This window comes from Myotis myotis, unplaced genomic scaffold, assembly GCF_014108235.1.
Source record: "Myotis myotis isolate mMyoMyo1 unplaced genomic scaffold, mMyoMyo1.p scaffold_m19_p_13, whole genome shotgun sequence".
In the NCBI taxonomy this organism is placed as follows: Eukaryota; Metazoa; Chordata; class Mammalia; order Chiroptera; family Vespertilionidae; genus Myotis; species Myotis myotis.
Genome location: NW_023416317.1, coordinates 58,027,509 through 58,041,911, shown reverse-complemented (window position 1 = coordinate 58,041,911; position 14,403 = coordinate 58,027,509). Strand labels below are relative to the sequence as shown.

The following is a 14,403-nucleotide window of genomic DNA, read 5'->3' as shown; positions in this document are numbered from 1 at the left end:
TCTGCCGGCACCTTGACCTTGCTTGACCTTGGACTTCCCCTCGTTCAAGGCGCCAGGTCTGTGGTGCTGGTCGAGGGAGCGAGCATGAGCAGACTCACTCACACACCATTTCTGGGATGTCGCCCGTCTACAGACACACCCCCACGGGAGATGAGACTTCAACTCAAACCGACAAGAACGGGGAGGGAGTGAACACAGGACGTTAGAAAGGTGGCTTTTTAAAAAGTTTTATTTCAAGAACTTTTGTTGTTTTTACTGGTATTTCAAAAAAAGGTGGATCCAAGTACAAAAAGAAAAAGTCAGTTGAATAACAGCAGAGGCTTAGAAACCACAGCAGCAGAAGCGATGGACAGACAGACGCACAGACAACCACCCAGGGACGCGATTCTGCTCGGCTCCTGGCTGACTGTGTCTCCCTCCCGTGCAACACACACGAAGCATGCCATGAGACAGAAAAGGAAAAGCTGGACCAACAGCTACAAAGGAGCGACCTTGCCCTCCTCCCCCGCCCCGCCCCCCTCCTCGCCCCTCCCTCCTCAGGTCAAGTTGTTCTGAAGACAGTTGGCCTCCAGCTCCGCCGGGTCCCCGCGGCCCTCGAGCTTGGGCGACAGCGAGTTCTGAATGTTGAAGGGCTCCTCCTCTTTCAGGCAGGACTTGAGGACCTCCTGGATTTTGTGGGGGGCGCTGGGGTCGTCCTGCAAGAGGGACAGAGGTGAGGGAGGGGCGGGACGGAGGCCGAAGGCAGGAGAGGGACCAAATGACCGGCGGAGCGAGCGAGGGAAGCGTGAGACGATGAGCCACAGGACGGGCCAGCAGCTGCTTTTGGGGAAAGTCACCGTCAGAGACCCCGGCCGGACAGAGGGGACTTGATCCAAACACCTTTCTTTCTTCCTTTTTAAAAAGATACATGTTTACTGATTTCAGAGGGGAAATGAGAGGGAGGGAGAGAAACACCGATGATGAGAGAGAGGCATGGACTGTGGCCTCCTGCCCTCCCAACTGGGGATGAGCCCGCAACCCAGGCATGTTCCCCTGACCGGAATCGAACCCGGGACCCTTCAGTCTGCAGGCCGATGCTCTGTCCACTGAGCCACACCGGCCAGGGCCTGCTTTGCTTGGGACACTGTCTCTGACAGGACCTGGTGTTTGACTGGCCAGAGCACACACTGGGCTGGGTCTTTGAAGAGTCGGTGGGACTTGTGTTGGGTTTCAGCTGGTCTTTAAGGAGCCCACCCCCTAAGGACAGGGCTTCCCCGGACCTATGGTCCCACCTGGGTTCAGGCCACCTCAGCCCTAACCACTGCCTAGAAGTCTGCCGACATTTAGGGTCCCGAAACAATGTCAAGACGGTTTGCCCAGCCCCCCCAAGGGCAACGCCTCTGGCTTCAGTGACCCCTAGGCATCCCCCAGCAATCAAAGGCCAGCTTCCTCCTCGGCAGAAAGAGCAGGAAGACGAAGCACCATCATCCTAACCCTCCGCACCCCCACGGCTCCGCGAGACGGCGAGAGAGGCGCCATCAAGCCCCCCTTCCCATGCCCACGGCCCCAACCCCAGCGGATCCCAGGGGCTGAGTGGCGGCTCCGCACCGAGACAGACGCAGGCCCAGCCGGGCTGAGCGTGCACCCGGAGGGGAGGCCCAAGGAAGGCGCCACCTGGAGGATAAGGTTACAGGGGAGCCGGCGTGGGCAGGGGGTGCAGGGGGTGCGGGCAGCGGCCCGGTTTCCTTACGTTTGGGTGCGAGCCCTCGGCAATGGTGGAAAGGGAGAAGTTGTCGTTGTGGAGTTCAGACGGCGTCCGGAATTTGCTGTTTGGACAGAAGAGAGAAGGGAACACCTAAGTGAAGTGATCGTGGCAAACTCTGAGGAGCCCATGGGCCCAGCGCTGCATCTCAGCAAATGCCGTGGCCAGGAATAGACGCGCCGTTATTGGCTGTGCCACTGAGGGTCACTTCTGCCGTTTATTTATTTATTTTAAGTATACTTTATTGGTTTCAGAGAGGAAGGGAGAGGGAGAGAGAGATAGAAACACCAATGATGAGAGTATCATGGATCGCCTGCCTTCTGCACGCTCTCTACTGGGGACCAAGCCCTGGGCATGTGCCTTTGACTGGAATCGAACCCGGGACCCTTCAGTCCGCAGGCTGACGCTCTATCCACTGAGCCGCACTGGCCAGGGCTAAACTTCTACCATTTAAACCAGGAGCCTGTAGTGTTTGTATTACCGACTCCAAGTAGCTCATTCAAACGTTAGATAAAGAACTGACAACGAGATGAGCAGCTATGACCAGGCAGTTACAGCACATCGTAATGCCATCTGGCCAACGGTGGCTGTAAGATGCCAGCGACTGTAAGACACAATCCAGCTTCTGAGACGTTAATATGTGAAAAAGAAAAACACCCCAAACTGCCCGTGTATCCCAGAATTAACGCACCGCGCAGTCTCTGCAGTGCAGGGCCCGGGGCCAGGCGGGGGAGGCGGGGCAGCGTGCGAGCTGACCGGGCTGACCGGGCTGACCGAGCTGACCGGGCTGACCGAGGTGACAGAACTGACCGGGCTGACCGAGCGGACCAGGCTGACCGAGGTGACAGAACTGACCGGGCTGACCGAGCGGACCAGGCTGACCGGGCTGACCGAGCGGACCAGGCTGACCGAGTGGACCAGGCTGACCGGGCTGACCGAGCTGACAGAGCTGACCGGGCTGACCGAGCTGACCGGGCTGACCGAGCTGACCGAGCTGACCGAGCGGACCGAGCTGACCGAGCTGACCGGGCTGACCGAGGTGACAGAACTGACCGGGCTGACCGAGCGGACCGAGCTGACAGAGCGGACCAGGCTGACCGGGCTGACCGAGCTGACAGAGCTGACCGGGCTGACCGAGCGGACCAGGCTGACCGAGCGGACCAGGCTGACCGGGCTGACCGAGCTGACAGAGCTGACCGGGCTGACCGAGCGGACCAGGCTGACCGGGCTGACCGAGCTGACAGAGCTGACCGGGCTGACCGAGCTGACCGAGCTGACCGGGCTGACCGAGGTGACAGAACTGACCGGGCTGACCGAGGTGACAGAACTGACCGGGCTGACCGAGCTGACCGAGCTGACCGAGCGGACCAGGCTGACCGGGCTGACCGAGCGGACCAGGCTGACCGGGCTGACCGAGCGGACCAAGCTGACCGGGCTGACCGAGCGGACCAGGCTGACCGGGCTGACCGAGCTGACAGAACTGACCGGGCTGACCGGGCGCAGGAGCCAAGTCTGCGCAGAACATAGCAGCTCCGGGGAGGCCCAGAGCGAGGCTCTGCCAGTCACACTCAGCTTGTCCACACCCAGGGCAGCCAGCGGCTCCCCTCCCCCCATCCTCACGCAGCTGGCTGTCCTGGCGGGGGGTCCGCCCTCTGCATCCCCTGTGGGGGGCTGAGGAGCCCAGGGCCAGGCTGCAGGGGGGCCGAGCTCACCCAGCAAAGGAGCCACAGACGGCTCGTCCTCGCCCCGGCCCAGGGCCCAGTGTCGGGCACATTCTCCCGGGAGCCTCGGGCAGGCGGGGACTGATGGGGCGACAGGTGGGAAGGGTGGTGGGCACAGTTCTGAGAGAATTGTCTCTTGGGCCCCAAGGGAGCTGAACCCCAATCTCCTCCTTTTGTTTTGTTGTTGTTAGTCCTCACCCGAGGACATTTCCCCTGGATTTTAGGGAGAGAGAGGGAAAGAGAGAGACCTCCATGTGAGAGGAACATCGCGGGCGCAGACTCACTGGGTCCGGCGCAGCTTGGTGTTCTCCGTCTTGAGCAGGTACAGCTTCTTGGCAAAGAACACGGTCACCATGAAGAGCAGGAGCAGCACCAGGGCGGCCGCGCCCACGGCCACGCACATCACCTGGAAGTCGGTGACGATGGACTCGCAGCGCGTCCCCTTGTGCCAGATGTAGTCCTGGGTGTTGCACCTGCAGCAGCAAACGGGGCAAAGCCAGGTGGTGGGCGGGCGGCCCAGTGACCGCACTGACCTCCCCGCCTGATCCGAGGACGCCCGGGAGCCGGGCTGCCCCACGCCGGGCAGACCTCGCAGCTGAGACTCCTGGCCCGGCCATAGCCACCCAAGCAGTGGGCTGGGCCGCTCTGGGGTCCATGACATCAAGGTAGCCAGGGCCCGAGGGACCGAACGCACTGGCCAGTCGCTGGCTGTGAGGTGGCCAGGAGCAAAGGGAAGCCCGGTTTCCCGCGCACGGCTCTCAGCTGCCCCACCCCCAGCCCTGGGCTCCGGACAAAAGAAGATGAAACACAAGATGAACGCGCCCCACACATGCAGCCTGCTTGTTGCTGTGCAGTCCCCTCGGGTCATGTGGCGAACCAGGCCCAGACGAGGCACGTCCGCTCCCACCTCTGCGGCCCCCAACGCTCTGCCCCCCAAGCCTGGGTCCTGTCACCGTGAGAACTGCCAGGAGAGCATCGTGAGAATCGCCCCTCCGGTGGGTTTAGTCCTTTTGTTGAGTGACTTTCTCCTGCCCTTGGGGACATTCCCAGGCTCCAACTCTCCCAATGACATTGCTGTTTCCATGGGAACCAGGCTGCTTCAAAGAGGCAAGATGTGGAAGGATACAGAGGCAGGCAGGGTGAGTGCCAGGCGAGAAGGGAGGACCGGCTCCGCCACACCCAGAGCAGAGCAGGGTGGGGGCACGTGGCTAACGGGATGCCGTCCCTCCCGCCGCCCCCCCCCCCCCCCCCCCCCCCCGGCCGCGAGGCCGGTGGCGCTAGCCCGCTGCTCGGGAGAAGTTCTGCCCGGCTCTCCGGCCCGTCCTCTGCGGCGGGTCGGGGAGACAAAGGCACCGCAGTCTGCAGCTGCGGCTCAGCAGCCTCTGTGCCTGGAATGCTAAACCGTTCCCAAGCCTCAGCCGGCCCGTGTGCACAGCGGGGAGGGAGGCTGAGCAAGGGGTCTGGGGGGGCTTGGCCTTCCGAGGGAGGACCCCGGGAGCCAAGGCCACACCGCCAGGCAGGACATGCTGACTCTCCCACCCGGGAACCCCGAGAGCCCGGGAGGGGCCGGGGACTCTGCTGGCTCCCGGGGGCAGCGGGGGCTCCCCAGGGGCAGCGGGGGCTCCGCAGGGCGCACTCTGGAGGGAGCTTCCTCTGAAGGTGAAACTCAGACCTCCACTAGGATGGGGCCATGACTTCCCACAGAGACCCCACCTCCCGGCTCAACCCATCACTACGGTCTCCCCAGTGACGTGTGAGGAGCAAAATCACGGGCGCTCCCATGTCCGGTGGCCCTTCACCAACCACACGGTCTTGTCACCATTATTTCTTTCCTTTTTTTGTTTGGTTTAAAGTATATTTTTGTTGATTTCAGAGAGGAAGGAAGAGGAAGAGAGAGAGAGAAACATCAGTGATGAGAAAGAATCGTGGATGGGCTGCCCCCTCACACCCCCTACTGGGGATCAAGTCCGCAACCCGGGCCTGTGCCCTGACCGGGAATCCAACCGTGACCTCCTGGTTCCTAGGTCCACCATTGAGGCACCGTGGCCGGGCCACCATTATTTCCTGATCACAGCAGCTCCTTCTGGCCGTGGCTCGGTAACGCCACTCAGAATGGGGGACACATCCTTCTGTGAGTGACCTCAGTGCCAGGGTCATTTGTAGGAAACAACTTCACAGGAAGGAACTGGAAGTCAAGTTTTCATGCCAAAGGCACAACATTCATGCTTTCTACATGTTACTCTCCTATCAGAACATCAAGACCTATAGGATTTGAATTCTTCACACACCTCCAAAAAGACCATGAAAAAGGAACATTGGGAATGACACTTAAAAAAGACGTCCATGCTCTGGCCGGTTTGGCTCAGTGGATAGAGCCATTGGCCTGTGGACTGAAGGGTCCGGGTTCGATTCTGGTCAAGGGCACATGCCCTGGTTGCGGGCTCGATCCCCAGTGGGGGGATGTGCAGGAGGCAGCCGATCCATGATTCTCTCTCAACATTGATGTTTCTCTCTCTCCTCCTCTCCCTTCTTCTCTGAAATCGACAAGACACATTTTTTAAAAAGACACCCACGCTCTAGAAACGCTCCTCCCAGGACCGACAGAAACAAGTCCCCGCGAGCCTGAGGCTCTGCTGCCCGCGTGGGGCCAGGAGAGGACGAAGGCAGCTCACCGCACATCGGCCCGACCCACGAATCCCCCAGGACGGCCCGGGCTCCCCGGCAGGTTACCCGCTCCGGGAGGGCTGTGGACAGAGCAATCCCTGCGGAGCATGGGCTGGTGCTGCGGACAGTGTCCTGAGAGGCACCGACTCTCCGTGTCTTTTCTGGACGGTGTTCCAAGGAGACAGAAATCAAGGCAGAAGGGGAAAAGCCACGACCCAGACCCCACCACCTCTGCTGCCCCTGGTCAGACCGACTCAGCTCGAGCGGCTGCTCTCTGCTGGGTCCGGCCCAGGAGAAGGACCTCACTCTGACGGGACACACTCAGCCCCAACTTGGCCCTGCCAGTGGCTCAGGGGCGTGGCCAGCCGTGGTCTCGCCTCCCGAGTAGGTTTAAGGGCACACTCTCTCCCCCCTAAAACTCCTCAAGCAGCAAAGGCCTCTCCGAAACCCTTCCTTTTGCCTCTATTTAAAAAATATATATATATATATATATATTTTTATTAATTTCAGAGAGGAAGGAAGAGGGAGAGAAAGACAGAAACATCAATGACGAGAGAGAATCATGGATCAGCTGCCTCCTGCACGCCCCGCACTGGGGGTCAAGCCCGAAACCCGGGCCTGTGTCCCTGACCCAAATCGAACCCGTAACCCTTCAGTCCACAGGCCGACGCTCTATCCCCTGAGCCACACTGGCCAGAGCCCTTGTGCCTTTAGAGTTAGTGGTTGGATCAAGGACACAACCCTTAGAGGAAACTCGGGTCTTGTCCCCGAGGACCCTCTCCACGACGGTCCGGGCAGCGCGTTCAGGCCGCACTTTCGCAGACGCTGCCTGAGGGGAGGTCTCCTGCCCGGTCCCGTGGAGGCTGGGCCTGTCCCCCGGCGGGGGCTCCTCACACACACTGGCCGGCAGTTCTCTCTCCCGCTCCGGCCGCGCCCACGCCCTCACCTGCAGAAGGCCCCGAGGTGCTCCACCAGGTAGCACTGGCCGCCGTTGTGACAGTAGCTGGGGAGCAGGTCGCACACCGACCGGCAGGAGCTGTTGTGCCGCACGAAGCCGCTGCGGCAGGCGGTGCCGTTCTCGCCGGGGGCCAGGTCCCTGCCGGGCTCCCCTGGACGGGGCCTGAGCGCGATGCTGCCCCCGGGGGCCATGCCCAGGGTGTGCTGGGGGGGGCCCGCGTGCCACCAGCGGGGGGGCTGGCCGGTGCCGGGCCGGGGCCTCTCGCTGGGCACCAGGTCGCCGGGGCCGTCCCGGGGTCCCCCGCCGGCGGCCTCCTTGCCCTCCTCCTCCTCCTCCTCCTGCTCCTCCTCCTCCAGGTCGTCGTAGAAGGACGTGGTGGGGTAGAAGTCGGACTCGTCGAAGGGGGTGAAGTCGTCGTACAGGTCCAGCAGGCTCCAGGAGGGGGTCTCGCCCCCGTCGTCGGGGTGGCGCTCGGAGGCCCCTGGCGGCCCCGGGAAGCTCCCCAGGTCGGCGCCGTGGCCCTCGCCGTCCAGCCCCTCGAAGTAGTCGAGGTCGATGGCGTCGGGGCCCGGGTGGAGCTCCGGGGCGCCCGGGAGCGGGGACGTGGGCTCTGGCCCCCGAGGCTCCGGCGCGCTGCCTCCCGGGTCCGGCCAAACCTCCGCGGGGCGCTGCTGGGGGCCTTCGGGGCCTGGGCTCGGCTGGTGGCCGGCGGTCGGGGCGGGCGGTCCGGCCGCAGTGGCTGCGGGAGGGGCGGGCGGCGCCGAGGACGGCCCAGGGGCCTCGCCCGGAGCCGGGGCCGTGGTGGGCAGGGCCTGCGTGTCCCCGCTGCCCGCCTCCGCCGTGGCCGCGCCCGGGCCCGCGCCGTCAGCCTCCAGCCAGGCCGCGCCCGTCACGGCCGCCGACGCCTCCACCGCGTCCTCCGGCCCGACCCCCGGGCCCCCCGGGGCGCGCTCGCCGCCGGGCGCCGTCCAGGCCGCCGCCTCCTCCCCGGCTCCCGGCGGGCCCTGCTCCCGCGTGTCGTTGGCACGCGGCTCCCACGCGACGGTGGTCGGGGCGGGCTCGTCCCCCTCGACGGCGCTGCCAGCCTCACGCGCTGCAGGCAGAGGGGCGGCGTCAGGGCCCGGCTGCAGGCCCCGCCCACCCGCCCACGGCGCGGCCACGCCCCCTATCAGCCCCGCCCACTAAGCCGGGAACCGTCCCGCCAGGTGTCCCCGCCCAGGCCCCGCCCTTCGAGAGGCCCCGCCCCCGACCTGACCCACAGTCTCACCAGCCCCCCACCCCCCCACGCCCCAGGAATAGAGCTGATGCTCGGGGTGAAGCTCCAGGGCAAGGCTCAAGCCTTGACCTCCGAACTCGCACACAGGCCCCGCCCACCAGCGCAGGCCCCGCCCGGAACTCGCACCCTCAGGCCCCGCCCACCAAGGCCCCGCCCCGAACTCGCACCCTCCTGCACCCCCTTCACCTCTAAGTCGGGGGCTCAAGGCTGACCCTCAGGCCCGTCCCCCGGACCCCCCGCAGCCGGCACCTGGGCCCGCACAGCCAGGTCCGGCCGGCCGCCCTTCGGCCTTCCCGGGACCCCACCTCTCCGCGCACCCCTTTCCCCGCGCGGCCCCGCCCCCGGCCTCCCGCTCGCGGGCCTGGCGGCACCCGAGGCCGGCGGGTCCTGGCTCTGGGGGAGGGCGAGCCCGCGGGTCCCGGGCGGTCGGTACCTACCCGGCGCGGCCCCGGCGACCAGCACCAGCGTGGCCGCCAGGAGCGGCAGCAGCGGCGGCGGCCCCCGGCCCGGGCCCCCGCCCCCAGCTCGGCCCATGGCGCGGCCCCCGGGCGCTGTCCACGGTCTGTCCCGCTCGCTGCGCCTCCGCTCGCGGCCGCCGCGCTTCCCGCCGGACTGCGGCGTCTCAGCCCGCGATGGGCAGCGCGAGGAGCCGCATGCCGCCGCCGTCCCCGGCGCCCGCCGTCCCCGCTGTCCCCGCCGCGCTCCCCGCCTCCCGCGCCACCGCTCCGCGCTCGGCGCCGCCCCCACCCCGCCCGCCGCTCCCGCCCCGCGCACGTCGCTCTGACGCCGGCCCCGCTCCGTCCGCCTGCGGGAGGGACCGACCGACCCCCGGCTCGGGCCGCTGAGACCCACGGAAGCGGAGGGCGAGCAGCCGGGCCACAGCGCCGCGCGTGGCGGGGCCGACAGGTGCGCGGGCGGGAGGCCTGCGGGCGGGGTCGCGGCCCCGCCTCCCCGTGGAGCGCCGGCGCGGGACCCCACCCGCGAGGATCCTACCCGCCACGCGGCGGGCACGGAGGCGGGGGCCCGGCACCCGCAGACTCGGGGCGGGGCTCCGAGGGGCCGCAGGGCGGGAGCCCGAGCCGCGCGTGGCCACGAGCCGCCCCGGGTGCCGGCGCCTCTCTGATGTCCGCTCCCTGCGTGTGGGGCGGGAAGGGGCTCGGGTCCCCGGGGCCCCCCCCCTGAGGGCCGGGCGCGCGCTGGCAGCGCCGGGCAAGGGGCGCCGTGCGGCCGGCTCTCATCGGATCAGCCCTGACCCGCGGCAGCCGGAGCCCAGGCTCCCCGGCTCCCCGGCTCCCCGCCTCCCGCTGCCCCGGGAGGGCCTTTCCTCGCGATTCCTCCCCCCGGAGGCGTCGCCCCGGGGTCCGGGTCGCCGCCGCTCAGGTTCCCGGGTGGACCAGGGCCGAGACCGCAGCCCGGGGCGCGCCGCCAGGCCAGGCACCAGTCTGCCTGGGCCTCACCCCAGCCCTGCAGGCGGGGCAGTCGCGACCTGGCCGCTTAGTTTATCCACCAAAGTCAGCCTCCCGCTGTGTGTGACCCACGTGACACTCGGGGTCAGAGCCGACCTGTGGCAGCGCTTCCCGAGACACCCCGCTTCCCGAGACACCCGCCCGTCCCTGGGGAGCCGCACGCACTGAGACGGAGAGTCACCGCCTGGGATGGGGTTCCCTCCGTTCAACCTGTTTCCCTGCCTGGAACGGCCTACTGCCGCAGTGCTGCTCCTCTCCAGCTCCGCCGGCAAACCCCTCACCCCCGCAGCCTGCACAACCTGCCCAGCACACCGGATGCCCTCATCCCAGTGGGCAGCGCCAGGCGGGGGGAGGGCTCCCAGGGCTGGGAGGAGGCACAGGTGGGTGAATGGCAGCATCTACTCTCAGCCCAGAACCATGGGTCTGGAGCTTCCTGCAAGGAGACTGTCTTTTTATGCTTATTTTTTTCATTTGACTTTTTATTGACTATTGGGGTGAAATTGGTTAATAAAATTATAGAGGCCTCAGGTATACAATTCTCTATCATCTTCTATTGTGTGTTCGCTGCCCAGTCACGTCTCCTGCCACACCCCCCCCCCCTTCCCTCTGGTAATCACCATACTTCCTATGAGGCTCTTTCCTTAATCCCGTCACCTCCTTCACCAGGCCCTCCACACCCGCCTCTGACACCGTCCGTCCGTTCTCTGCATCTGAGTCTATTTTGTTTGTTTAGACCACATAGAAGTGAAACCATACAGTATTTTTTCTTTGGGTTCATACTGCCTCTGGGGACAGCACATACCAGACAGAGGCTGGGGAGGGCTTCGCACTTGCCTTTTGGCCAGACACCCTCCAACCCCGGCAGCCTCCCGCCTGTGGCTTCTCTGTCTCCTTCACTCTTGGGTGGTGGTTGCAGGGGAGGTGGTGCACATGCCTGCCCGCCGCCGCCGCCGCCTCCCCGGGAGAGGCCTCGTGGACTGGCCTTCGCCGTCTGGGGCATGACAACCGCTCCCGAGTTTCTCACCGTCTGGATGGGGTCCCTACTCCCACACCTTCCATAAAACTGACCTACTCCGCTCCTCATTTTAAGAAGTTTGTTCCGATAAGCAAGGGCCCAGTATAAAATAGGGAATGTCTCCTTCCTGAGCAGCCCCTTCCCTTCCGCGGGACAGGCTCTGCTAGGACTTCCATTTTGGGATTTTAAACCAACGGTTGCCATTCGGGTCCACTCAGATCCTCCCTAGCAGGTGCCACCAGCAGCTTCAGAACTGAGCACAGCACCCCTGGCTGGGTGACACCAGAACAAGAGGGAGGTGAGCTGGTCAGGCCACGATGGGAAGAGCAGCCGCAGCCTCGGATGTGCGTAAGCGTAGGAGAGCCAGTGCCCCGGGTCTCATACACGAGAAAGGGGTAGCATACTGCATCAAATGTATGTAACGTTTCCTCTGGGCACAAGGTCGGAGGAGACTAAAGAGGGGAGAAGGGGAGATAAGATACAGGAACTGGACTGTGAAAGAAAAGAAACTCATCTCCAAGACCTACCACGTCCCCTCGTGCACGTGGGGGCCAGGGATACTCGCCAGGCGATGCTTCTGCACGCCTGAGGCTCCTACTGGGGTTGGCCACCTGACCCCAGCACCAAGGCCCGTTGCCATGGCTACAGCCAGCTTCCCTGTGCACAGAAGCCCTAGCTTCACCCGGGTTGCTGTCCGGGCAGGAGCGGCTCCAGCTGCCAAGGCTGGACTTACAGGCTGCACAGGACGTGGTTCCTGCGTTAAGCCTCAGTAGCGACCACGAACACCTTTGTGAATGTTTGTCCTCCTGGGGGTCTAATTTGCCTCATTCTTCAAAACCACACTATGAGCATCTTGCAGACTGACGCTGAGATCCTGCAGACGTGGGAAGGCCAGGCCTAAAGTCTTGATTTCAAACCTTTTCATTCTTGTGTCTTAATTTCAGAAGAGGCATCAGGATGCAGAGGTCAGGCCTCACTCAAAAGAATGGGGGTCCTGCCCCCCCTTCCACAGCACCCCTCCACCAGGGCATGTCAGAGTTAATGCTATGATCTCCCAAGATCAGTGATGGTGAACCTTTTGAGCTTGGCGTGTCAGCATTTTGAAAAACCCTAACTTAACTCTGGTGCCGTGTCACATATAGAATGGAGCGGCCTCTCTGGGCAGTGTGCTGGTGGAAGCCTGGCTGGGCTGCAGGGCAGGTGGCTGTGACCGCTTGGTGCTGGGCATGAGCCTTCTCGAACCACTTGCAGGAAGAAAGGAGGAGCCAGGGGTCAGGGTGCCGGGTTCAAGGCTGACCACCCCCTGCCCTGGCTGCAGGCACTCTGGATGCTCAGCTGCTCTCGTCCTAGGAAAGGACATCCTCCCTGGAGATGGCCCCCCTGTCCCCAGCAGACTTCTACACGGTGGCAAAGCCCCTGGTTCCCACAGCCTCAAAGTCAGCTCAAGCTGGGAGGAAGCCACAGTACACACCAGCAGAGCTCAGGTGAGGAGCGGCCAGGCTGGTCTGCAGGAGTCCTGCTGCCCCGGCAGGCGGCCTTTCTCAGCATTTCTCCAGAGCCTGCAGCTACTGCAGACAAAAGAGACGAGGATGGCACAGCCGATTTGCATGGCCTTGGGGAATCCTTCCATGTCGGGGCCAAACCAGCCACAGACATCAAGAGCCATGCAAAGGGGCCACAGCCGCCAGGAGCCTCGGCTCCCGGACTCTCCCGGACTGCGGCGGCCAGGGCACGGCAGAGGGTGGAACCGAGGAACCCGAGTGGAGGCCTCCGTCCAGGCGTCCCAAGGGGCCACGGTGTGGTACTCAGGCTGCTTCCCCGAGGCCTGCAGAGGCCGGACCTGAGGGTTGGCGGGAAGGTGGCTGCCAGGATCGGTCGCCTGGCTGCTCCCCGGGGGTTTGGAAGGGCCTGGAGAGGCCTCTGGGGGCAGGAGGGAGGAAAAGTGGCCCCAGTCCTGCAAGGCGGGCAGGAGCAGGAAGGCAAGGCTCTGCCCCTGGCACGGGGCTGGGGATGGTCCCGGAGAGCCAGCTGATTGGCTGCAGGGTCCTGGGCTTGAACAGCAGCACCTCGAGGATGCACCCAGCCACCCCATTCTGAGACGACTGCCTTCAATGCAGCAACCCCATGGGGTCAAGGTGCGCTCTCCTTGTTCCCAGGAACAAATCCCGCTGCAGCAGGTGCAGCTGGACAGAGCCAGCTCCTGGGACTGCAGGACCAGGGCCTTATAGGGTCAGAGTTTGAGGAAAGAGCGCTTCTCGGGGGCTGGCACTGCGCATCCAGATGAACCGGTGCTGGTGACTCACGTGGTTTCCTGGAAGTAAGGTCACCCTCAAGGTTATCGCCCCAGCAGGACGGAAACCACGGGAGAGCATCCGATGCAGACTGCACACATCACCCCAGGACACTCGCGACAGGAGTTTCTTTTCTTCGTGGACACTGGCGCGATCAAACACAATCATGGCTGTTCACTATGGGAACGGTCTGGTGCCTCACCTGCAAGAATTAAGCAGCTTGGCCGACCTTACTCATCTTACTTCACTGCATGCAAGTCCCATGCCTGGAGCACAGGAGATCCTCACGTTTACTGGACTCATGAAGCGAACGGTCAGGAACTGGGGCAGACCTGCTCTACCACAGCCTCCTTCACCAGTGGCCCCAACAGCGGCACCAGACCCCTGGGGACCTGCTAACCAGGCCAGATTCCCGAACCCCCGACCCACTGAGCCAGGTCTGCGGGCAGGCCCAGCAGCCTGTGCAAACCCTGCAGGAGACCCTGTTCCTAATCGCATCTGGGGGAGGACTCCACAGCCAGGGCCTCAGGGACCCTCGGAAGACGGACTGTACCTGCCCGGCTCTGCTCTGGGGAACTGTGAGGGCTGGAAGCCAGCTTCAGTGTGGTTTTCCTCCCAACTCACTGCCGAGAGCAGGCCCCGGTGGCGGCTGTAGCCCCTTCACTGGAGGCACAGGGGGCGGGTCAGGAAGCACAGCGGGAGCCCGTGCTCAGCAGGGCCGGCGCTCAACGCCTGGCAGACACAGAGTCCGCCCCTTCTGCTTCCCCGGGTTCAGGCACCGTGACGCCCGTCGTGTTTCCTGAACAGGGCTTCTCAAAGGCTGCCCGGAGAGGAAGCCCAGCAAGGTTCCAGGACTCCCGCCCGAGAGGCCTGTCTCCACCTCGGGGCTGTGTCTACACTGCGTCCCGATGGACATCCTCTAGCTCGGCCGTTGCCAACGGGGGGTCCACGAGGTCCGAAAGGTGGGCGACCACTGCTCTAGCTCACGAGAACTAGGCTCCCCTGGGGGGAGCCGGGGTGCTGGCCACCCTCCTGGGAGAAGTCCCACGTGTTTTACCTTGACCATGAAATAAACAGTGGGCGAGCCCCGTTTGACTGTGTGTTGCTTAAGGATGAGGAAGGTGGTCGGTCGGTCAATAGGAAGCCACAAGTCACTGGCTAGACTGCTGACACGGACCAGCTGGGGCTGACTGTGTAGGCTTGTCACAGAACCAATGAAGAAACGGTGCAGAAATGCAGAGAACGGACTAGAATTATTTTTCACCCCCAGA

General features: G+C 64.1%; 1 protein-coding gene across 1 annotated transcript; it reads right to left on the bottom strand.

The window, feature by feature from the left end:
• Window positions 1-211: 211 nt before the first annotated feature.
• CSPG5 (chondroitin sulfate proteoglycan 5) lies at window positions 212-9,089 on the bottom strand. The gene is made up of 5 exons (XM_036333732.1): window positions 8,798-9,089; window positions 7,073-8,177; window positions 3,747-3,935; window positions 1,730-1,805; window positions 212-695 (listed from the first exon to the last, which is right to left on the bottom strand). The coding sequence occupies exons 1-5, from the start codon at window positions 8,892-8,894 to the stop codon at window positions 537-539; spliced, it is 1,626 nt and encodes a 541-aa protein (XP_036189625.1). The 5' UTR covers window positions 8,895-9,089; the 3' UTR covers window positions 212-536.
• Between the last annotated feature and the right edge of the window lie 5,314 nt (window positions 9,090-14,403).

What these genes read in the sequence shown, in the direction of transcription:
- CSPG5 (XM_036333732.1), bottom strand. Translation starts at nt 8,894, where the DNA reads ATGGGCCGAGCTGGGGGCGGGGGCCCGGGCCGGGGGCCGCCGCCGCTG. An exon ending in CACCTCGGGGCCTTCTGCAG is followed by an intron (nt 3,936 to 7,072) that starts GTGAGGGCGTGG and finishes TTGCTGCTGCAG; the next exon opens with GTGCAACACCCAGGACTACA. An exon ending in ACCAAGCTGCGCCGGACCCA is followed by an intron (nt 1,806 to 3,746) that starts GTGAGTCTGCGC and finishes CTGTCCAAACAG; the next exon opens with CAAATTCCGGACGCCGTCTG.